This window comes from Oncorhynchus kisutch, linkage group LG29 (genome assembly GCF_002021735.2).
Source record: "Oncorhynchus kisutch isolate 150728-3 linkage group LG29, Okis_V2, whole genome shotgun sequence".
NCBI lineage: Eukaryota > Metazoa > Chordata > Actinopteri > Salmoniformes > Salmonidae > Oncorhynchus > Oncorhynchus kisutch.
Window position 1 is genome coordinate 34,738,719 of NC_034202.2, and position 25,129 is coordinate 34,763,847.

Below are 25,129 nucleotides of genomic sequence, written 5' to 3' on the forward strand. Positions count from 1 at the left end.
TAATAGATATGAAGAAGAAAATACAGACATTGAATATCCCTTTGAGCATGGTGAAGTTATTCATTCGGCTTTTTGATGGTGTATCAATACTCCCAGTCGCTACAAAGATACAGGTGTCCTTCCTAACTCAGTTGCCCAGAGAGGAATGAAAACACTCAAGGTGTTTCACTATGAGGCCAATGGTGACTTTAAAACAGTTACAGAGTTTAATGGCTGTGATAGGAGAAGACTGAGGATGGATCAACAACATTGTAGTTACTTTACAACACTAACCTAAATGACAGAGTGAAAAGAAAAAAGCCTGTCCAGAATATATATATGTGTTTTTTTAAGGCACTGAAGTAATACTGCAAAATAATGTGGCAAAGAAATTCACTTTATGCCCAAATAAATCCAACACAACACATCATTGAGTACCACTCTTCATATTTTCAAGTATAGTGCTGGCTGCATCATGTTATGGGTATGTTCGCAAGGACGAGGGAGTTTTTTTAGGATGCAAATAAACAGAATAGAGCTAAGCACGGGCAAAATCCTAAAGGGAAACCTGGTTTAGTCTGCTTTCAAACATCACTGGGAAACAAATTCACCTTTCAGCAATAACCTAAAAAAGACAACATTGAATGTTCCTGAGTGGCCGAGTTACAGCTTTGACTTAAATTGTCTTGAAAATCTATGGAAAGGCTTGAAGATGGCTGTCTAGCAATGGTCAACAATCAACTTGACAGATCTTGAAGAATTTAAAAAAGAATAATGGGCGAATATTGTACAATCCAGGTGTGCAGAGCCCTTAGAGACTTACCCAGAAAGACTCACAGCTGTAATCGCTGCCAAAGGTGCTTCTACAAAGTAATGACTCAGGCGTGTGAATACTTATGTAAATGAGAAGTTTCTGCATTTCATTTTCAATAAATTTGCAAACATTTCTAAAAACATATTTTCACTTTGTCATTATAGGATATTGTGTGTAGATGAGTGAGAGAAAAAATATCTATTTAATTCATTAAGAATTTGAATTCAGGCTGTAACAACAAAATGTGGAATAAGTACCTTGTTCTGATGATTATATGGAAATTACATTGATTTAGCAACCTCTTAGTCAGGTTAAGTCAGTGTCTTTAAGTTGAAGTTTTACCGTAATTTCAATGTTTACAGTGCTGGTTGAAATTAGATGAAAACGGTAGTGGTTGAGCCCACATCACACACTTGACAAATTATGTTGAAACAATATTGATTCCACCAGTGTGCCCAGTGGGGAGTGATTGAGTAAGTGAGTGATTGAGTAAGTGAGTGAGTGAGTGAGTGAGTGAGTGAGTGAGTGAGTGAGTGAGTGACTATGTGAGTGAGTGACTATGTGAGTGAGGGATTGAGTGAGTGAGTGAGTGAGTGAGTGAGTGAGTGAGTGAGTGAGTGAGTGAGTGAGTGAGTGAGTGAGTGAGTGAGTGAGTGAGTGAGTGAGAGACTGACTGACTGATATACTGACCGAGTGAGTGGGTGAGTGACTGAATGAGTGACTGTCAGTCAGTCATGTGTAGCAGAAGACTTTCCCCAAGGGGGTATCTCTCAGACAGTTGGGCTCTTTCAGTTAGCCCACTAGGCTCCTGCCGTCATGTTGTTGCCATGGTGATGCTTTCTGAACTGTCATTTTGTCTTTAGTTCCTGCATGTTATGGCAGTGTGTATTTTGGACAATACTTTTATTATATTATTTTCAGGGATGATAAGCAAGGCAAAAAAGTATGAGATAACATGTTTTCATCTTTGATGCCTTTCAGAGCTCTCCTCAAAGCTAGAATCAGAATACACACACACACACACACACACACACACACACACACACACACACACACACACACACACACACACACACACACACACACACACACACACACACACACACACACACAGAGAGAGAACCCATTAGCTTTTAGTGTCAAACCCATAGCCAGAGAGGTACATTATGTATGACTCACTGTTTGGCTTCTATTAAAAAGCAGCACCCTTTGCTTCTGGCTTCCTCTTCGACACATCATACATACAACCTGATGGGAGCCAGATGGGAAATGTCATTCAAACACATACACATGCACGTGAGGGGTTAGAGAGGTGTGTGACACAGAAGTGGATATTATATAATCTAGTCTGTACTGCAAACTATCTGTAACTCTAGTTCCTATTCAAAGTCAATATACTCCTCCCTATATGAGACATTAATAATACACTATGGGCTGTCACTGTATTGCAATTGAGAAAGCTCCATAACAAAACTAACAGTGTATTATGTTCATTTCCTGCTTGGGACCACAGAGAGCCCCTGATCAGAGAGAAGCCTCAGTCTGCGCCCTGACTGAGCTGGTATCCTGTTTCCTATTTATTTATTTTCCAGAAGGACAGTCATCGGTGGATAGAGATTGACGTTGAACTACAGACTGTAGAAAACCTGGGGCTAGCAGAGACTACTATGGAGTCAGCACAGAATAAAGTTAGTGTATCTTTAACATTTTTGGGGGGAGACTTAAGTATGTCGATTGGTGACATCATCCTGTCTGAACAATTTCCTTTTCCTGTTTCCCATGTAGGCTCAACCAACCTCTCCTCATAAACATACAGTGAAGAACAGGTCCAAGTCAACAGACGAGATTCAACAAGCCAAAAAGGTGGACGACATTATACCGTCCGTCAGTCTGCTCATTTTGAGCTCAGGAGTGGTGCAGCAGTCTAAGGCACTGCATCTCAGTGCAAGAGGCGTCACTACAGACCCTGGTTTGATCCTGGGCTGTATCACAACCAGCCGTGATAAAGTGTCCCATAGGGCAGCGAACAATTGGCCCAGCGGCCAGAGTAGGCAGTCATTGTAAATAAGAATTTATTCTTAACTGACTTGCCTAGTTAAATAAAGGTTAAAATTTTTTTAAATGTCATGTGTATTCAAAAGCATCTTGATCCATCTCATTGTTTTACAGCTGGAAGTGCCCCTTGCTGGTGTGTTTAAACCACCTGAGCTGCAGGTCTTTCTTTCATTACAACACATGGCATGTTATGGCAGAGAGAGGAGGAGAGAGAGAGAGATGACTGCCAATTCCTTAAACTAGTGATAGAACTAGTGTTAATCAGATAGATAACTTTGGGCTGGTTTCCTTTTGTTGGTATGCTAACGATAGTCTTTCTCCAGGCTTTTCACACGACACAGAAATCATTGCCAGGGAAGCCGGAGACTGAGAATAAGGTGGATACAACGCACTTGATATTTTTCCTCATCCGAGCCATAGACCACATGACCTTTCCATTGCCTGATCACATTCCCTGCCGATACTGCTAAAATATTTTATTCTCCACATCTGCCAGGAGCCCCCAGAGAGTCCATCCTCATCAGAAGAACTGAAATGAAGGGGCAGACAGCACCAGGCAGAGAGTCATGGGCTACATCAATCATTCCTCTGGAAATCTATTCAGTTTTCTGCAGTTTGTATTCTCATAACGACAAAAAGGCTGTACATTTTTTGTAAACGTCTTATGAATGTGATTGTTTACTAAATAAGAAAAAGTGTCAAATGCATTGTTTGTGAGGATAGAATGTTCAAAGAATGACTAGAGACTTACTCTACAAAACACAGACACTTAACAGAAAGCTGTAATTAAGCGAGTGGAAAACATATGTGCATGTGCCAGTTGGGATGTGTGTAAGTATGAGGTATAGTGGATTTGTTATGTACACTCTCCTAAAACATTTTGTTTTTTGGAACTTATGTCAGAATTAATGTCAGTATGCCACTTTGAAAATGTGAAGCAATTGAGCCTGTAAATAAACCTTGTGTATGTTCAAAAAACTAGTTATTTGAATCCCAAAACCACACACAGGCAGACCGTCAGGGTTTGCAATTCTTTAATATCCTCCTTTTCCCTGTTCTTAGTTTCAAAATATGTTTGTTTACAGGATAAAAGCAACGGAACAATAACACAAGGCCAGAGCCGGCAACAGTCACAACACATACATGCTAGATTCCACAGTTGTTCGGCATGGAACACTCTTCACGTCGGCATCATAGGGTTCCGACGCGGAAGTCGCAGCCTCAGCAGTATCATTGTAGCAGGCCATGTTTGGGGAGGGTGGAGAAAGCTTCATCATTAACGTACTGGAAACCATAGGTTTGCCCTCTCCCCAGCAGTAGTAGTGGTGCGGCTGAGCACAGTTTGTGGCACGTGTCCACTCCCGTGGCTGACTTCAATATCCTGAACAACGTCTGAGAGCTGCCTTTGTGCAGGGACAGCTCGTTAGCCCCAATGCTCCTGGTTTGGGGGCGTGGCTTAGGTCCCTGATTAACACTCATTCCCACGAGACAAAGACTAAAAAGGAGCAGTATGTAAATCTTGGTGGAGCCCCCCCAAAATATATATGTTTTATATATGCCAGCAAAGCCTCTACACAACACAACACTAAACAATACATTAATTGCACTATAACGGTGAAAAACGGTGCCCACAAACTCTTAGGGCCCAACACCTTATCATTGTTATACCTATCAGCAGAGCCTTGTCTGGCAGTGAAACAATTAATTCAGCCTCATTTACTGCCTTTAAAAAAACATAGCTGATATTGCTGACTTGCTTAAACAAACGTGGTTTCTACTAACAATTGAGATGTACAAAATATGGCATAAGGGGACGACGAGAGGACAAGAGGAAATCCGTAAATTCAATTAAGACATTAATGAGCGAGCTAGGACGGACGTAGTCAATATAACAATTTGTTCAGCACTTTTTAAATTTACAGCAACAGAATTCAGAACATGGGCCGTTGTTACAGTGTACACCAAGTCAGAACCATAGGATAAATAAAGGGGGCACATAAGCAGACAATGACAGCTCTTTACAATATTCGATGATTACATTTCTCTTAAACAGGCTATAGGCTACATATGCACCACCTACAGCTAACAGCTTAATACACAACATACACTTAGTATTACTTCTAAGCTACAGTATACATATCTCCCTGGCATAATACATCATTTATGCAGCAGCAACATTTTTGGACTCACCTTGTTGTGCTGTACTCACTTGAACAGGAGGTGGCGCGGAGAACCTTCGTGGGCAAATTTTGTTATTTAACTTTGTCACCAAAGTCTGTCATTCTGGTGCTTTCAAGACTATTGGGAACTCAGAAAAAAAGTGATCTTCAGGTCTAGAAAGAAGCCCGAGTTCCCGACTTGCAGTTCCGAGTTGGATGACAGTTATAAACGTATTTTCCCAGTCGGAGATTGTTTTTTTCAGAGTTCCCAGTTGTCTTGAATGCACTGTAGTCAGATTTCCCAAATTTCCAGTTGTTTTGAGCGCAGGAGAAATCATGCTGGATTGACAGCGTGGCCAATGTTGAATGTTTATCCTTTTAAGCTTGGAAAAGAGACCCTTATACCCAGACTTGGACCACACATCCTCTCCACTGAATAGCAGGCAAGTGATTTCTTTGCAATGCTTGCAGTCAGCCACTGATTCCTTCCAAACCACTCATTGTTGAATTTGCGATTTCCGACATGTCCAATGGCCAATGAGCACAGATACATTTTATCTATAATTTCTCTTCCTTATTTCTCTTCATATGACAAGGGTTGAAAAGGATTTGTCAGCAGATTGTTGACTTGATTCATGATGATGTCTGCTAGCTTGCTAGCTAATATTTCGAAAGTATGATGTTGACAAGATCAGTCCAATCAAAGCTACTATAGATATAACGTGATTTAACTTCATTTTATCTGTGTCCAATATCCTTGAGCCTTCTTGGGTGGGCACTTCTAACTTAACTCTATGGCAGCACCCAAGGGAATTGAATTTTCGAGATCTACCGTTAGATTTTGCGCTGACGTGGTGTCCCCATGAGTGACAGAACACTGAGCCAATCACGGCACAACTAGAGAACATTACCAACCCCTACTCGCCGGCTGCCCCACCACCACAGAAAGCACGGAGCTAGGCTGCATTTTACTCAAGAAAGCAAAAAAGAGACCAAGTTGGTATGCAGCTTTATTAACTCAATGATGATGATTATTATAATTGTTTACATTGTTTGCAAACTGATATGTGACATGTATTAATGCCAAAATAACATGCAAAACGTGCCCTGATTGACGGGTCGCCACTGAAAAGGAGGTTAACCAATTCAAAGGAAGTCACTCAAATAAGGAAATAAGAATTCAACACAGCACATGATAGGATAAATATTTAAAGCACTTCTAGGTTAATACATTCAAATTCAAATTAAGATCCTACATCTCTATATGACTTGCACGTCATATATGACTTGCACGTGTGTGTCCGTGTGTGTCCGAGTGTGTGCATGTGTGTGTGTGTGTGTGTGTGTGTGTGTGTGTGTGTGTGTGTGTGTGTGTGTGTGTGTGTGTGTGCACGTGTGTGTCCGAGTGTGTGCATGTGTGTGTGTGTGTGTGTGTGTGTGTGTGTGTTTGTGTGTGTGTGTGTGTGTGTGTGTGTGTGTGTGTGTGTGTGTGTGTGTGTGTGTGTGTGTGTGTGTGTGTGTGTGTATGCGTGTGTATGCGTGTGTATGTGTGTGTGTGTGTGTGTGTGTGTGTGTGTGTGTGTGTGTGTGTGTGTGTGTGTGTGTGTGTGTGTGTGTGTGTAATCAATGATGTCTTTTACATGGCATATATCTCTGTGTGAATCATCATATTTATCTGTGGGACAGAAATCGGACGTTTCTGTCCAGAAAGCAGATTCATCATTCACAGCCGGGGATATGACATCATTCACCAACAACCGTTTCTGTCCCGAGCGACCACACAAGTAGTGGACAGCCAGCTCCATAGAGAGCAACGTTTGCCTGCTTCTCTAGGTCTCACCACAGGGTGTCACCCTCTGCATTCTGTTCCAACACTCAAAAAGACTGAGTAATGCTGAAATAATGCTCCCCATCTCTTTCCTTTTGAAAGTTGTAGCCTTTAGGCATTTGCCACATAATCAGTGAACTCTCTCTTCATATTGCACAAAGTATTATTTAACCAACAGGAACACATTCAATGTTTTGTGGTTAAACACGTGAGGTGCTACTTTTAGACTTTGCACCTCAGACTCAGGAGGAGACATACAAAAGCCAGGTCTTTCTCCTGAACACATTGTCAAACGAGGAGTATACTGTCATTGTTTGGTGGTAAAGTGTTGGGCATAAGACGGTAAGACAAGTCTATCTAATAGCTGTCACTAATCGAATCGATGTTTTCATGACCAAATGATTTTGTCTCTCTCTCTGTGGCCCCTGTTAACATTATCCATTGTTTGGGATGTGAGCTAGCATGTGCCATCTAGATATGTATTTTTAATCAAAGGGATTAGAGAGCTTTCGACTGGCATTGGAGATCTTTTTGTACCCACAGATGTAAATACTTTGAATTATTGAAGTGGAAGACTACTGGCTTGATGTTCAGCCTCCTCAGCAGCCCCAGAGACAGTGAAAACAGGATCTAAACCTTTCATCTACCACCAGGCTTTATAGTGCCTCTATGCTTTGCAGAAACAGCGTTTCGAGCTGTATTTTAAAAGCTGTAGATCCACAAAGTGCACACTACGATACAAAAATATACACCCTTTAAATTAACAAATAAATAAATCAAGAATGAATGCAATGTTGAGTACTTTATACAAAATAATATTTATATCATTAAAGTCTTATTTCACCTGACCTCAGTCAACTGATCCAACTGGCTTATTGTCATATTCCTAAGGTTCTGTGGGGTCCGTTCTTTAGAACGATTGCTCGCCGGAGCAGTAATTTGACTTTACTGTGGTTACTAATGTCATTTCTATATTACTTCAACTGGACATAGACTCCTCTACAATAGGATGTGTTCCATGACAGCAAGCCCCTCCAGGACTCATCATGTGCTCTGGTGAAGAGGAAATACCTGGGACAACAGTCACACCTGGACGGAGACATCCTTCCCGACCCCCCTAAAACCTGGCCTGAATCCCCACTCATAAAAGCACATGGTAAGTGGAGGAGAGGATTGACACACTCAGGAATGGAATATAGTGTGACTGATTTACCTGCAACACTCCAGGCATAATGTTGAAAAGTAAACCATTTAATTCAGAATGTTTGTTTTCATGCATGGTTATCTATTAACCAACTAATAGTTCATCTCACTATGACAACAGCTTAACTGAGATGCCGGGAACTGCAGATATTGCTTCGTCAATGTCCCAGACTCAGGCAGAGAGAATGAGATCAGTTTTCATCAACGTCTCCAAGATCCCCCTGCTCTTCCTCTTCCTGTACATGTTCGTCTGCTCGCTGGATGTCCTGAGTTCTGCCTTCCAGTTAGCAGGAGGTATCCTTCCTCAAGGTTCATTCAGGTTCATCCATCCTAGTCCATTGATGTATGACTACTCTCCCCTCAATCTCTGACTACATGAGACAAAACTTTACCGCACATCTGTAAATGTAAGTGGTGTGTTCCCCACTGGGAGGACAGGTAAGGTGGCTGGGGACATCTTCAACGACAATGCCATACTGTCCAACCCGGTGGCAGGGCTGGTGGTGGGAATCCTGGTGACGGTTCTGGTCCAGAGCTCCTCTACCTCCACCTCCATTGTCGTCAGCCTCGTCTCCTCGGGCCGTAAGTCACACACACACACACACACACACACACACACACACACACACACACACACACACACACACACACACACACACACACACACACACACACACAACCTCTACTGTACTGCGTTATACTACACGATAGGTCTCAATTACTGGAGGAGCAACTGCAATACAAGATGAAAGGTATTTCTTGACATGTTGCCTCAATACAAGATGAAAGGTATTTCTTGACATGTTGCCTCAATAGAAGATGAAAGGTATTTATTGACATGTTGCCTCAATACAAGATGAAAGGTATTTCTTGACATGCTACCTCAATACAAGATGAAAGAGTATTTCTATAAAAAATATTGATTTTGTAATATAGATGAGTAGTGGTTTATTGTTTTACTCCTTGCTTGTGCAGTACTCAATGTGAGGTCTGCGATCCCAATCCTCATGGGATCCAATATTGGGACGTCCGTCACCAACACCATCGTTGCTCTGATGCAGGCTGGAGAGAGGGATGAGTTTGAACGGTAAGAAATGGCTGTGTATCCTCCTCTCCTGTAATTCCTAAGGAATTCCTAAGGAAGCAAACCCTATACCAAGTGTCACCACAGTTTGGCATCATGCATGATTTATAATAACATGGCCTGTTCATTACAGGGCATTTGCTGGAGCGACGGTGCATGACTGTTTTAACTGGCTGTCAGTGCTGGTGCTACTGCCCCTGGAGGCAACCACAGGCCTGCTGAGAAGACTGTCTCAGGCTGTAGTTGACACCTTCCACATCAGCTCTGGAGATAAGGCCCCAGAGATGCTCAAGGTCATGACTGAACCACTCACCAAACTCATCATTCAGGTACTGAACCACTCACCAGACTCATCGTTCAGGTACTGAACCAATCACCAGACACATCATTCAGGTACTGAACCAATCACCAAACTCATCATTCAGTTACTGAACCACTCACCAAACTCATAATTCAGGTACTGAACCACTCACCAGACTCATCATTCAGGTACTGAACCACTCACCAAACTCATCATTCAGTTACTGAACCACTCACCAGACTCATCATTCAGGTACTGAACCACTCACAAAACTCATCATTCAGGCACTGAACCACTCACAAAACTCATCATTCAGTTACTGAACCACTCACCAGACTCATCATTCAGGCACTGAACCACTCACCAAACTCATCATAAAAGGTACTGTCTGGGTTGGACAAAATGTGTGGGTCTGCACTGTGTGGCTTTGGTCAAACATGAGTCACATGTCCAGGAATGTAAAAAGACTTATGAGCTTGTCTTTGGATAATTCATCCTTCCTTTGATCACCTCGCGATATCATGTTTTATTCCCGTTTATCCTTACAGTTGGACAAGTCTGTCATCACAGGCATCGCCATGGGAGATGAGGCCATGAGTAACAGGAGTCTGGTGAGGGTATGGTGTAAGAATCACATCCTAACGGTAAGACCAAATGCCACAGGCCTCTCTTGATATGCAAAATATCTGGAGTCACTGGTTTGGTGGTTTCAAAGACAGATGTTTCTCTCTCATCCCCCTGCAGTCCTCTGTGAATGTTTCTGTTGGTGATTCCTTCAACTGTACATCAGTACAACCCTGCTGGCAAAGCAATGCAACAACCTGGACAACACAGAACATGACTCTGCTTGTAAATATAGAAAAATGTAAATCAATGTAATTTTAATTATTGGAATTGAGCGAGTGTCAAAGTACTGTCACAGGGAAGTACATGACAGTCATACTGCTTCTGCTACAGTCCTGGGGCTGCGGGCCCTAGTTGGACCCATAGTGGGGCCTTAGTGACAGATCATCTTGAAAGATAAAAAGAAAGACTGACCCAAAAAAGAAAGACTGAACCAGTCCTCTGTTGATGTCCCTAGGCAGCCATCTGTTTGTGGACTCGTGGTTGTCCGACCTGGCGGTAGGCCTCATTCTGCTAGCCTGCTCTCTTCTGCTCCTGTGCACCTGTTTGTTGCTGCTGGTCAAGCTGCTCAATTCCCTGCTCCAAGGCCAGGTGGCTAAGGCCATCCAGAGGATCATCAACACAGGTGGGTGTAATATAAATGTGACTGGAAGATTGAGATCAGATAACATAGTTCTGATTAATTTTTTTCCTCCCTGTTGTGTATGATTGCAAATAATATCTATTTGAGGTGGTGTCCATTGACTCTGCATAGCTTATTAGAGATGGGACCCATAGGCTCTGCATAGCTTATTAGAGTTGGGGCACATAGGCTCTGCATAGCTTATTAGAGTTGGGGCACATAGGCTCTGCATAGCTTATTAGAGTTGGGGCACATAGGCTCTGCATAGCTTATTAGAGTTGGGGCACATAGGCTTGCATAGCTTATTAGAGTTGGGGCACATAGGCTCTGCATAGCTTATTAGAGTTGGGGCACATAGGCTCTGCATAGCTTATTTGAGGGGTTGTCCATAGGCTCTGCATAGCTTATTAGAGGTGATGCCCATAGGCTCTGCACAGCTTTTACATAAGCACTACGCAGCCATTTAGTAAGCATAGATACACTTCGGTTGTGTGAGGGATACAAAGCTGTAATTAAACACAGAGATAGATTATGCAGTCAGTAAAATATTTCATTTTTCATTTTTTTATTTCACCTTTATTTAACCAGGTAGGCTAGAACAATTTATAATTTAATAATAATTTAATTTACAACTGCAACCTGGCCAAGATAAAGCAAAGCAGTGCAACACAAACAACAACACAGAGTTACACATAAACAAACATACAGTCAATAATACAATATAAAAAAATCTATATACAATGTGTGCAAATAAGGTAGGATAAGGAAGGCAGGGCAATAAATAGGCCATAGTGGCGACGTAATTACAATATAGCAATTAAAACACTGGAGTGTTAGATGTGCAGAAGATGAGTGTGCAAGTAGAGATACTGGGGTGCAAAGGAGCAAAATAAATAAAATAAATAACAGTATGGGGATGAGGTAGTTGGATGGGTTATTTACAGATGACCTATGTACAGGTGCAGTGATCTGTGAGTTGCACTGACAACTGGTGCTTAAAGCTAGTGAGGGAGATATGAGGCTCCAGCTTCAGTGATTTTTGCATTTGCAGTTCCTTCCAATCATTGACAGCAGAGAACTGGAAGGAATGGCGGCCAAAGTAGGAATTGGCTTTGGGAGTGACCAGTGAAATATACCTGCTGGAGCGTGTGCTGTGGGGTGGGTGCTGCTATGGTGACCATTGAGCTGAGATAAGGAGGGGCTTTACCTAGCAAAGACTTATAGATGACCTGGAGCCAGTGGGTTTGGCGACGAATATGAAGTGAGGGCCAGCCAACGAGAGCATACAGGTCGCCGTGGTGGGTAGTATATGGGGCTTTGGTGACAAAACGGATGGCAGTGTGATAGACTGCATCCAATTTGCTGAGTAGAGTGTTGGAGACTATTTTGTAAATGACATCGCCGAAGTCAAGGATCGGTAGGATAGTCAGTTTTACGAGGGTATGTTTGGCAGCATAAAATAACAATCCCAGCATCTGACATATTTCCCTTGAAAGCTCTTTACTGAAACTCCACATACTGTAAATAATATGCATCTCTCCTCTCTCCCCTCCTCCAGACTTCCCCTACCCGTTTGGCTGGCTGGCAGGTTACCTGGCCATCCTAGTAGGGGCTGGCATGACCTTTGTGGTTCAGAGCAGCTCAGTGTTCACCTCTGCCATCACTCCTCTCATAGGTGAGTGTTACGAATACTATTTACCATGCAGATCACTTTGTAAGTTCTGGGCTCATAGGAGTGCTGATCTAGGACTAGATTCAAAGTCATTTACCGGTATCTACAAAGCCGATCATTGTTTTTATTTAGGTCATACAGTGCCTTTAGAAAGCATTCAGACCCTTTGACTTTTTCCACGTTATGTTACAGCCTTATTCTAAAATGGATTACATTTCTTTTTAAATACTCAGCAAACTACACACAAAACTATACACAATATCCCATAATGACAAAGGGAAAACAGGTTTTAAATTTCTTTTGCACATTAAATAAAAATAAAAACCCTTTGATATAAGACTCAAAATTGTCAGGTGCATCCTGTTTCCATTGATCACCCTTGAGATGTTTCTACAACTTGATTGGAGGCCACCTGTGGTAAATTAAATTGGTTGGACATGATTTGGAAAGGCACACACCTGTCTATTTAAGGTACCACAGTTGACAGTGCATGTCAGAGAATAAAACAATCCATGAGTATCAGGTTTCAGGTAAGACCCAAATGCAGACTGTGTTGAAGTAACAAAGGTTATTGCAGCAACAGGGGCAAGCTCACGACAGGTCAAGGCAGGAAGGGGTCGATAATCCAGAGTAGAGGGCAACGGTACAGGACGGCATTCAGGCTTAGGGTCAGGGCAGGGCAGAGAGGTCAGGCAGGTGGGCTCAGAGTCAGGACAGGCAAGGGTCAAAACCAGGAGAGCAAGAAACAAAGAGACAGAGGAAAAGCAGGAGCTGAGACAACACACAGGTTGACTTGACAAACTGGCAACAGACAAACAGAGAACACAGGTATACAGTTGAAATAGGAAGTTTACATACACTTAGTTTGGAGATATTAGAACTCGTTTTTCAACCACTCCACATATTTCTTGTTAACAAACTATATAGTTATGGCAAGTCGGTTAGGACATCTACTTTGTGCATGACACAAGTCATTTTTCAAACAATTGTTGACAGACAGAACATTTTGCTTATAATTCACTGTATCACAATTCCAGTGGGTCAGAAGTTTACATACACTATGTTGACTGTGCCTTTAAACAGCTTGGAAAATTGCAGAAAATGATGTCATGGCTTTAGAAGCTTCTGATAGGCTAATTGACATCATTTGAGTCAATTGGAGGTGTACCTGTGGATGTATTTCAAGGCCTACCTTCAAACTCAGTGCCTCTTTGCTTGACATCATGGGAAAGTCAAAAGAAATCCAGACAAATTAGCCAATACCTCAGATTTGTTTTTGTAGAGCCCAAGTCTGGTTCATCCTTGGGAGTAATTTCCAAACGCCTGGAGGTATCACGCTCATCTGTACAAACAATAGTATGCATGTATAAACACCATGGGAGCACGCAGCCGCCATACCGCTCAGGAAGGAGACGGTATGTCTCCTAGAGATGAACGTACTTTGGTGCGAAAAGTGCATATCAATCCCAGAACAACAGCAAAGGCCCTTGTGAAGATGCTGGAGGAAACAGGTACAAAGTATCTATATCCACAGTAAAACAAGTCCTATATCGACATAACCTGAAAGGCTGCTCAGCAAGGAAGAAGCCACTGCTCCAAAACCACCATAAAAAGCCAGACTACGGTTTACAACTGCACATGGGGACAAAGATCATACTTTTTGGAGAAATGTCCTTTGGTCTGATGAAACAAAAATAGAACTGTTTGGCCATAATGACCATCATTATGTTTGGAGGAAATAGGGGGAGGCTTGCAAGCTGAAGAACAACATCCCAACCGTGAAGCACGGGGGTGGCAGCATCATGCTGTGGGGGTCAGTCAGGAAGTTGAAACTTGGTCGCAACCCCAAGCATACTTCCAAAGTTGTGGCAAAATGGCTTAAGGACAACAAAGTCAAGGTATTGGAGTGGCCATCACAAAGCCCTGACCTCAATCCTGTAGAAAATTTGTTGTCAGTACTGAAAAGCATGTGTGAGCACGGAGGTCTACAAACTTGACTTAGTTACACCAGCTCTGTCTGGAGGAATGGGCCAAAATTCACCCAACTTATTGTGGGAAACTTGTGGAAGGCTACCCGAAACGTTTGACCCAAGTTAAACCATTTGAAGGCAATGCTACCAAATACTAATTGAGTATGTAAACTTATGACCCACTGGGAATGTGATGAAAGAAATAAAAGCTGTTATTCTGTCATTTCACCTTCTTAAAAAGTAGTGGTGATCCTAACTGACCTAAGAGAGGGACATTTTACTGGGATTAAATGTCAGGAATTGTGAAAAACGGAGTTTAAATGTATTTGGCTAAGGTGTATGTCAACTTCCAACTTCAACTCTAAGTACCCAGGAGATAATAGGGAATATGGGTGACACCTGGAGGGTGGTGGAGACAATTACAAGGACAGGTGAAACCGATCAGGTTGTGACAATGAGATTGAAGGAATTGTCCGTACAGCTCTGACACAGGATTGTGTTGAGGCAAAGACCTGGGGAAGGGTGCCACAAATATTCTGCAGTGTTGAAGGTCCCCAAGAACACAGTGGCCTCCATCATTCTTAAATTTAAGAGGTTTGGAACCATCAAGACTCTTCCTAGAGCTGGCTGCTGGAATTTGCCAAAAGGCACCTATAGTCTCTCAGACCATGAGAAACAAGATTCTCTGGTCTGATGAAACCAAGATTGAACTCTTTGGCCTGAATGGCAAACGTCACATCTGGAGTAAACCTGGCACCATCCTTTCGGCAAAGCATTTGTGGTGGCAGCATCATGCTGTGGGGATGTATTCCAGCGGCAGGGACTGGGAGACTAGTCAGGATCGAGGGAAGGATGAACGGAGCAAAGTTCTTGATGAAAACCTGCTCCAGAGCGTTCAGGACCTCAGACTGGGGCGAAGGTTCACCCTCCAACAGAACAACGACCCTAACCACACAGCCAAGACAACACAGGGTGCCCTCTGTGTTGAGTGGTCTCTGAAGGAATTGTCTCTGAATGTCCTTGAGTGGCCCAGCCAGAGCCCGGACTTGAACTTGATCGAACATCTCTGGAGAGATCTGAAAATAGCTGTGCAGCAACGCTCCCAATCCAACTTGACAGGGCTTGAGAGGATCGGCAGAGAAGAATGAGAGAAACTCCCTCCAAATACAGGTGTGCCAAGCTTGTTGTGTCTTACCCAAGAAGACTTGAGGGTGTAATCACTGCCAAAAAGTGCTTTAAGAAAGTACAGAGTATAGGATTCTGAGTACTTATGTAATGGGATCTGTTTTTCCTTTGTCATTATGGGGTATAGTGTGTAGATTGATGAGATTTAAAAAAAATCAAGTTAAGAATAAGGCTGTAACGTAACAAAATGTGCATAAAGTCAAGGGGTCTGAATTTTTTTAGCTCCCAAGCACCTGTAAAACTGTAATAAACTACTACTTCTTTTCCAGGGTTAGAACTTATAAACAAGGCTGCACAGGATTTCTTTTAACGTGACTCCATGTAGCCAATGGCAATGTTTGCTTTAGGTATAACGCCGGGAGCCGCTTCTGGATTTGACAGCTCAACCACAGTTCCACCTCCGACATGTCAAAACAACAGCTAATCAGCTAAACAACAGGAATCGGCTAGAGTGAATCTGATTGAATCCTCTAGAATCAGCCCCCCGTCTATGTAATCTTATTCATTATAATGTAATATACAAAACTGATCATAGATCAGCACTCCTACTCTGAGACGCTTAAGAATACGGGCCCTGTAATCTTCCAAGCTGAAGGTATTCTGTAGACAGCTGACCTGAGCAGGAGATCAAATGACTCATTCCTCAGGTGGTGATAGTGACACATATGAGTTCATGAGGCGGTGGCACTAGTTTTCTCTTTAAGCCTTGGTGAGGTATTACTTTTCTCATGAATTTCACTTTTTTTATGTGGGGGGGCATTAACCCAATTGAATAATGCAGGGCTTGTTTTTGTTCTATTTGTTGATGAAACACTTACAAGAGAAACAAGAGGTTATATTAATATGAATTAAGTTTGGTTTTGTTTGGGAATTAATTATGTGTGTCTGATAGAGCCAGGTGTATTATTTGCTAGAGAGTGGAGGATCCGTTTCATGCTGTCTAATCCCCGGCACTCTCTGGGGGATAGATCTACCTCAGTGTTCTGAGATCAGCAATAATTAACTGCACAGTGGCTGGACTCTCCCACGGAGCATGGGAGTGAGCTGTGGCTCCATGGAATCCTTATTTCTGGGCTGGTTAATCCCCTGGAGTTTAGGATCTGCTGTGCAAGTCTTTCTCACACAGAATAGCTACTGCTATTCAAATGAAATGAAATTCAACTTTTTTTGTCACATGCGCCGAATACAACGTGTAGACCTTACTGTGAAATGCTTACTTACAAGCCCTTAACCAACAGTGCAGTTCAAGTATATAAATATTTACTAAATAAACTAAAGTAAAAAATTATGAAAAGTAACACAATATTCTAACAACAACGAGGCTATATACAGGGGGTACCGGTACAGAGTCAGTGTGCGGGGGTACAGATTTGAGGTAATTTGTACATGTAGGTAGGGATGAAGTGACTATGCATAGATAATAAACAACATATTTTATTAGTTGTTCAGCAGTCTTATGGCTTGGGGATAGAAGCTGTTGAGGAGCCTCTTGGTCCTAGACTTGGCGCTCCGGTACCGCTTGCCTTGGGGTAGCAGAGAAAACAGTCTATAACTTGGGTGACTGGAGTCTCTGACAATTTTATGGCCTTTCCTCTGACACCGCCTATTATATAGGTCCTGGATGGCAGGAAGGTTGGCCCTAGTGATGTACTGGGCCGTTCGCACTACCCTTGGTCAGATGCCGAGCATTTGCCATACCAGGCAGTGATGCAACCGGTCAGGATGCTCTCGATGGTGCAGCTGTAGAACCTTTTGAGGATCTGGGGACCCATGCCAAGTCTTTTCAGTCTCCTGAGGGGTACAAGGTTTTGTTGTGCCCTCTTCACGACTGTCTTGGTGTTTTTGGACCATGATAGTTCGTTGGTGCTGTGGACACCAAGGAACTTGAGTCTCTACCCGCTCCACTACAGCCCCGTTGATGTTAATGGGGGCCTGTTCGGCCCACCTTTTCCTGTAGTCCACAATCAGCTCCTTTGTCTTGCTCACATTTAGGGAGAGGTTGTTGTCCTGGCACCCCACTGCCAGATCTCTGACCTCCTCCCTATAGGCTGTCTCATCGTTGTCGGTGATCAGGTTGAGGAGCCTCTTGGTACATGTACATGTGGGTGGGGGACACTGTTGTGTCATCAGAAAATGTAATGATGGTGTTGGAGTCGTGTTTGGCCACGCAGTCGTTGGTGAACAGGGAGTACAGGAGGGGACTAAGTACACACCCCTGAGGGGCCCCAGTGTTGAGGATCAACTTATCAGACGTGTTGTTGCTCCAGCCAGCAGTTCCTTACCTGGAACTAGATAATGCTGTCTCCTCACCGACCATGTGATTCCTCTACTAAATAAAGCTTCAGTCTATGGAATTGCAGCCCCATCACATGGCTCTGTGATGCCATTGTACTTTGTGCTCTCAGGTATTGGTGTTATCAGCATTGAACGTGCCTACCCGTTGACCCTGGGGTCAAACATTGGTACAACCACCACAGCTATCCTGGCAGCATTGGCAAGCCCAGGGGACAAGCTGGCCGCAGCTTTCCAGGTATCTCATCCTTTTACACTGGAACTTTACATTACTGTTTTTGTTATCCTTTCCAATCAATCAATCAATCAATCAAATGTATTTATAAAGCCCTTTTTACATCAGCCGATTTCACAAAATTCTGTACAAAAACCCAGCCTAAAAACCCAAACAGCAAGCAATGCAGATGTAGAAGCATGGGGGGGGGGGGCTTGTCTATTTACAGGGTCTTCTGTTCCATCATATCTCTCTCATTACATTACCCTGGTCTGTTCTACAGGTAGCCTTGTGTCATTTCTTCTTCAACATACTGGGCATTCTGCTGTGGTACCCTGTGCCCACCACCCGCCTGCCCATCCGAATGGCCAGGACTCTGGGGCAGCGCACGGCCAAGTATCGCTGGTTCGCTGTACTCTACCTGCTTCTGTGCTTCCTGCTCCTGCCCTCGCTTGTCTTCGCCCTCTCCATGGCAGGCTGGCAGATAATGGCTGGGGTGGGCGTGCCCTTCGCTGCGGCCCTCCTCTTGGTGTCTGTGGTGAACATGCTGCAGGTACACAGGCCAGGCTGTCTGCCAGTGAGGCTGCAGAGCTGGGACTTCCTGCCTGTCTGGATGCATTCCCTTCAACCCCTGGATACCCTACTCACCAAGGTGACCCTGTGCTGCGCTAAAGGAGCCAGCGAGCCTGATCTGATACAGTGCTCCATGGACCATGATGGTCCTCAGAAGAGGAGCCACATGGCTTTGGACAACCTTGTTCTGTGTTACATAGACGAGGCCCCCACAGTGGTAATGTCCCAGGGGGCAGACGAAGCCCCCACAGTGGTAATGTCCCAGGGGGTGGACAGGGTCAGGAGCACACGTCTGTAGATCTTATGACATTGGAACAACAGGGAGACAGAGCAGAATATCTTGTGAAAGCAGCATTGTGGACTGCAAGAAATGAGCAGTGATGATCTAATGTTATGGAACAACGAGACTGAAGCAGGAAACTGTAGGAGCTTATGGTTGCATGAAAACATGACTCCACTCACAGTCAGTTCCTTTATGGATTGCGGAAATCATGCATGATGCCAGCAGCTACAAAACAATGTTTACTGTGGTTGAGTTATGTCATGTACTGTACTTCAAAGCCACGGAATCAATGAGAGTTTATTATTTACTCACAGTAACTCTCTTTCCAGACAAATGTTTGGGCCTATCGCCTACAGGACATATGTATTATATCATAATTTCCCACAATCAGGATAGCATTTCACTTTCTGTCAAAACAAACACTTCTTCCTCTTTGCTATCAGAGGTTAGTAAATGTCTGTCTCTCTGCTGAAAATGCAGGAAGTCTGATTGAATAGAACGACAAAAACCACTCAGCCAATTAAAAGGCCTTAAAAAAAAGAATACAAGTTATGCATATGAATGGCTGCGTAATTGAAGCTATATAGGAGGGAATGGGCGCCTCCACACGCTAATTATAACGCAGCGGGGCTCTGAATGGTTGATTAAACATCCATTTGGTGGCATAATGGCAAGTGATTTCCCCAGTTTCAATACATTTTAGGCTTAACGTCTCCTCGCTACTCTTTGAACAATTGATACTTTTAACCACATGCATATTCCAGAGAGTTAAAATGAGATGATTTGATCATTTTGTTCAAAATCACAATTATTGTACATATAGGAGTTTCATATTTGGGATGAGATGGGAAGCAATTGTTATATATGCTAAATGTATCAAGTCAAATGTGTGTGTAACACAGATAGACATTCATCTGTCTTTCCTGTTTAAAAGACACAGCAGATCAGGGCTTTTCACCGGCCCAGTTTCTCCAACCGAGCTGAGACAGACAAGACAGTTGCCAGTGTCATGAAACTAGAAGCTAGAATAGAATTGAGTAATAATTCAGAATATACCACATCTAACAGTCGGCAGAAAGGGAGTTTGATATCATCCATAATAACCAAGGACGATAGATGAAGAACAGCCATGAGATGGCATGTTTTTATTGCATAAGAAGTTCTTGAGGCAGACCTATTTAAGTGTAGACTACTTTTCTTGTGACAGAGGCCTACAGAGCCCTACACTACAGCTTACAGTACAGAGCCCTAGACTACAGCTTAAAGTACAGAGCCCTACACTACAGCTTACAGTACAGAGCCCTAGACTACAGCTTACAGTACAGAGCCCTACACTACAGCTTACAGTACAGAGCCCTAGACTACAGCTTACAGTACAGAACCCTAGACTACAGCTTACAGTACAGAGCCCTAGACTACAGCTTACAGTACAGAGCCCTACACTACAGCTTACAGTACAGAGCCCTACACTACAGCTTACAGTACAGAGCCCTACACTACAGCTTACAGTACAGAGCCCTACACTACAGCTTACAGTACAGAGCCCTACACTACAGCTTACAGTACAGAGCCCTACACTACAGCTTACAGTACAGAGCCCTACACTACAGCTTACAGTACAGAGCCCTACACTACAGCTTACAGTACAGAGCCCTAGACTACAGTTTACAGTATAGAGCCCTACACTACAGCTTACAGTACAGAGCCCTACACTACAGCTTACAGTACAGAACCCTACACTACAGCTTACAGTACAGAGCCCTACACTACAGCTTACAGTACAGAGCCCTACACTACAGCTTACAGTACAGAGCCCTACACTACAGCTTCCAGTACAGAGCCCTACACTACAGCTTACAGTACAGAGCCCTACACTACAGCTTACAGTACAGAGCCCTACACTACAGCTTCCAGTACAGAGCCCTACACTACAGCTTCCAGTACAGAGCCCTACACTACAGCTTACAGTACAGAGCCCTACACTACAGTTTACAGTACAGAGCCCTACACTACAGCTTCCAGTACAGAGCCCTACACTACAGCTTACAGTACAGAGCCCTACACTACAGCTTCCAGTACAGAGCCCTACACTACAGCTTCCAGTACAGAGCCCTACACTACAGCTTACAGTACAGAGCCCTACACTACAGTTTACAGTACAGAGCCCTACACTACAGCTTCCAGTACAGAGCCCTACACTACAGCTTCCAGTACAGAGCCCTACACTACAGCTTACAGTACAGAGCCCTACACTACAGTTTACAGTACAGAACCCTACACTACAGCTTCCAGTACAGAGCCCTACACTACAGCTTCCAGTACAGAGCCCTACACTACAGCTTACAGTACAGAGCCCTACACTACAGCTTCCAGTACAGAGCCCTACACTACAGCTTACAGTACAGAGCCCTACACTACAGCTTACAGTACAGAACCCTACACTACAGCTTCCAGTACAGAGCCCTAGACTACAGCTTCCAGTACAGAGCCCTACACTACAGCTTCCAGTACAGAGCCCTACACTACAGCTTCCAGTACAGAGCCCTACACTACAGTTTACAGTACAGAGCCCTACACTACAGCTTCCAGTACAGAGCCCTACACTACAGCTTACAGTACAGAGCCCTACACTACAGCTTCCAGTACAGAGCCCTACACTACAGCTTCCAGTACAGAGCCCTACACTACAGTTTACAGTACAGAGCCCTACACTACAGCTTCCAGTACAGAGCCCTACACTACAGCTTCCAGTACAGAGCCCTACACTACAGCTTACGTGAGCAGTTGTGCAACGTATAATTTTTACATGAGTATGTAAAAGATGTACAAGATGTGATATTTAACCCAAATGTAATTTAAGTCTTAATTGCAGTCTTTGCCTTGAATTCTGTGATTTTATTAAATCTGTGCCAAAATTGTGGAAGGAACGTAACATTAAATTAACGACTTTGTTGATTATTTTTGCTTAATTGAATGCCAATATCTGTCAGGCTGGTTCTGTTGTTGTCCTGGACGTCTGGGGAGCAGGGTCGCACATACAGGTGAGTTTTATCCACAAAGCCTCTGAGTAGGAGTTCTGATCTAAGATCAGTTTTGCCTTTTAGATCATAAAGAATATGATTATATGGAAAGGTTGGGGACCTGATCCTAGATCAGCACTCCTACTCCGATACGCTTTTTATTATATTTATTCTTTGTTTTACTAGGCAAGTCAGTTAAGAAAAAAATCTTATTTACAATGATGGCCTACCCTGGGCCAATTGTGCACCACCCTATGGGACTCCAAATCACAGCTGGATGCGATACAGCCTGGATTTGAACCAGGGACTGTAGTGACACATCTTGCACAGAGATGCAGTGCCTTAGACCACTGCGCCACTCAGGAGTTTTGTGGATATATACAGGGGATATATTAAATGTGTTATTGTACTTATTCACCATGTCAAATCAAACTTTATTTGTCACATGCGCCGAATACAACAGGTAGACCTTACCGTGAAATGCTTACTTACAAGCCCTTAACCAAACTAAAGTAAAAAATAATAAAAAGGTGCCCAATAAAATAACAATAACAAGGCTATATACAGGAGGTACCGGTACCGAGTCAATGTGCGGGGGTACAGGTTAGTCTAGGTCATTTGTACATGTACTGTAGGCAGGGGTAAAGTAAATATGCATAGATTTGATTCACATCAGTATGCTGAGGGAGTACACACAGTACACACAATATATCCTCAAACTGTCACATATCCCTTGAGGAGCTGGTAGTTGTATCATGCACCAATTGAAAAAGGCACGGTTGAGGGATTAGCATCTCAAGTTTTGGATTATAGCGAGTTGCAGATTAAGGAATCAAAACACTCCCGCCACTGCTAAGGAATCAAAACACTCCCGCCACTGCTAAGGAATCAAAACACTCCCGCCACTGCCTCCTCTGCTCACAGCCCAGGGATGTTCTCCTGCCTGCGTCACTGGGCCTCCTTCTGTCACTCACACGTCCTGTCATCAAACCGTCACAGCAGAGGAGGAGAAGATGGGACCTGGAGTCAATGCAGTCAGCTTGGATTAGTTGAAACTGGTTGATTCCTGTGTCAATAGTCATGGGTTTAAATTTCCAATATCACAGCAAACTAGCAGTTTAAAAAATATTTCAAACATTAGACAAAAATGACACAGCGTAGTTTTACACCAAGTGCCGTGATATCGTGCCCTAAAAACTCAAACCCACATGCAAACTGGACATTTAAACATGTCGAACAAAACAGCCATCCCACTGGACATGAATCAAGTTGTTTCCACGTAATTTCAACCAAAAACGTAAATGTGATGATATTGAATCAGCATGGAACACTGATTGAATTAGAAAAAAGTCATCAACATCAAGGATTTTTCCCCACAAAAGTTTAACCTAAATCCAATGTCATTGTGAATTATTTTGTTGATTTCGCGTCAGTTGACAACTCAACCAAGTATAAAATCGAAAACAGACTTAAACTGACGTTTGTGCACTGTGGGATTATTCAATTTCGTCTTTACTTAGCCCTTTGCATTCAGTTTCCATTTCAGATGCTCTGACTGTACAATGCTATTTCAACAGAGTCCTACACTACCTTTTAGCCCTTTTTTGAACTTGGTCTTATCAGTAGGCTTGCTGTTTCTGAGCTTCCATGAGCTCCTCCCCCTCAATCTCCAGGGTGAAGTGTCTAGTACACTCCAACCACCTACACGCAGCAACAACAAGCCCCTCCCTCAGCAACAGCCATTCCAGAACATAACGCTTTCTCACTATGGGGCTTTGAAGTACAATCCAGCCCCTGATAATGTATTGTTAGAGGCTTAATGCCCTCTTATGGAATATATTTTAGTATACTTTGGAACAGCAGATTAACCTGATAGCATTTAAATATGGGTTGGAAACCTTATATTTGTTGTTTTATATCTTATTACTGTGATTTATGACACACATACTGACAGTAATGTGAGAGCGTCGTTGTCTGTGAATATATTTCAAAATGTACATTTCAGTAGACTCTCTTATCCAGAGCTACTTACAGGAGCAATTAGGGTTAAGTGCCTTGCTCAAGGGCACATCAACAGATTTTTCACCTCAGAGATTCAAACCAGCAACGTTTCAGTTACCAGCCCAACACTCTTAACTGCTAGGCTACCTGCCGCCCCGAATCAAATCAAACTTCATTTGTCACATGCGCCGAATACAACATGTGTAGACCTTACTGTGAAATGCTTACTTTACAAGCCCTTAATCAACAGTGTAGTTCAAGAAAGAGTTAAGAAAATATTTAGTAAAAAATAATAAAAAGTAATACAATAAAATAACAATAAAGAGGCTATATACAGGGGGTACCAGTACCTAGTCAGTGTGCAGGGGTACAGGTTAGTTGAGGTAATTTGTACATGTAGGTAGGTGTGAAATGACTATTCGTAGATAATAAAAAGCGAGTAGCAGCAGTGTAAAAAACAAATGGAAGGGGGGTGTCAATGTAAATAGTCCAGTGTTCATTTGATTAATTGTTCAGCAGTCTTATGGCTTGGGGGTAGAATTTGATAAGGAGCCGCTTGCTGTGCAGTAGCAGAGAAAACAGTCCAGTCTATGACTTGGGTGACTGAAGTCTTTGACAATCTTTTGGGCACCGCCTAGCATATAGGTCCTGGATGACAGGAAGCTTGGCCCCAGTGATGTACTGGGCCATATGCATCACCATCTGTAGCGCCTTACGGTCAGATGCCGATGCCGATGGTGCAGCTGTAGAACTTTTTGAGAATCTGAGGACCCATGCCAAGTCTTTTCAGTCTCCTGAGGGGGAAACGTTTTGTCGTGCCCTTTTCATGACTGTCTTGGTGTTTTTGGACCATGATAGTTCGTTGGTGCTGTGGACACCAAGGAACTTGAGTCTCTACCCGCTCCACTACAGCCCCGTTGATGTTAATGGGGGCCTGTTCGGCCCACCTTTTCCTGTAGTCCACAATCAGCTCCTTTGTCTTGCTCACATTGAGGGAGAGGTTGTTGTCCTGGCACCACACTATCAGGTCTCTGACCTCCTCCCTATAGGCTGTCTCATCGTTGTTGTTGATCAGGCCTATCACTGTTGTGTTGTCAGAAAACTTAATGATGGTGTTGGAGTCGTGTTTGACCACGCAGTCGCTGGAGTACACGAGGGGACTAAGCACACACCCCTGAGGGGCTCCAGTGTTGAAGATCAGTGTGGTAGACGTGGTGTTGCCTACCCTTTCCACCTGGGGGTGGCCCGTC

At 43.3% G+C, this 25,129-nt stretch overlaps 1 protein-coding gene and 1 long non-coding RNA gene across 4 annotated transcripts in view; both read left to right on the forward strand.

Annotated features, from left to right (window-relative positions):
* Positions 1 to 3,826, forward strand: part of LOC109878729 (uncharacterized) — a 10,135-nt gene extending 6,309 nt beyond the window's left edge. For both annotated transcript variants that reach the window (XR_002253414.2, XR_004206216.1), the window contains exons 4-7: positions 2,386 to 2,481; positions 2,579 to 2,656; positions 3,172 to 3,225; positions 3,345 to 3,826. This is a non-coding gene — a long non-coding RNA (uncharacterized LOC109878729). The remainder of the gene's footprint in view (positions 1 to 2,385; positions 2,482 to 2,578; positions 2,657 to 3,171; positions 3,226 to 3,344) is intronic.
* A 3,246-nt stretch (positions 3,827 to 7,072) lies between these two features.
* LOC109878735 (sodium-dependent phosphate transport protein 2A) lies at positions 7,073 to 21,806 on the forward strand. Of its 2 annotated transcripts, none has more exons than XM_020470940.2 (12): positions 7,073 to 7,177; positions 7,829 to 7,991; positions 8,160 to 8,347; positions 8,477 to 8,620; positions 9,014 to 9,125; positions 9,256 to 9,451; positions 9,972 to 10,067; positions 10,168 to 10,288; positions 10,505 to 10,672; positions 12,228 to 12,344; positions 17,902 to 18,026; positions 18,286 to 21,806. In XM_020470940.2, the coding sequence occupies exons 3-12, from the start codon at positions 8,170 to 8,172 to the stop codon at positions 18,871 to 18,873; spliced, it is 1,845 nt and encodes a 614-aa protein (XP_020326529.1). In that variant the 5' UTR covers positions 7,073 to 7,177; positions 7,829 to 7,991; positions 8,160 to 8,169; the 3' UTR covers positions 18,874 to 21,806. The 2 variants fall into 2 exon arrangements, with proteins under 2 accessions (XP_020326529.1, XP_020326531.1); XM_020470942.2 differs by having other exon boundaries at positions 8,160 to 8,332.
* The last annotated feature ends 3,323 nt before the right edge of the window (positions 21,807 to 25,129 follow it).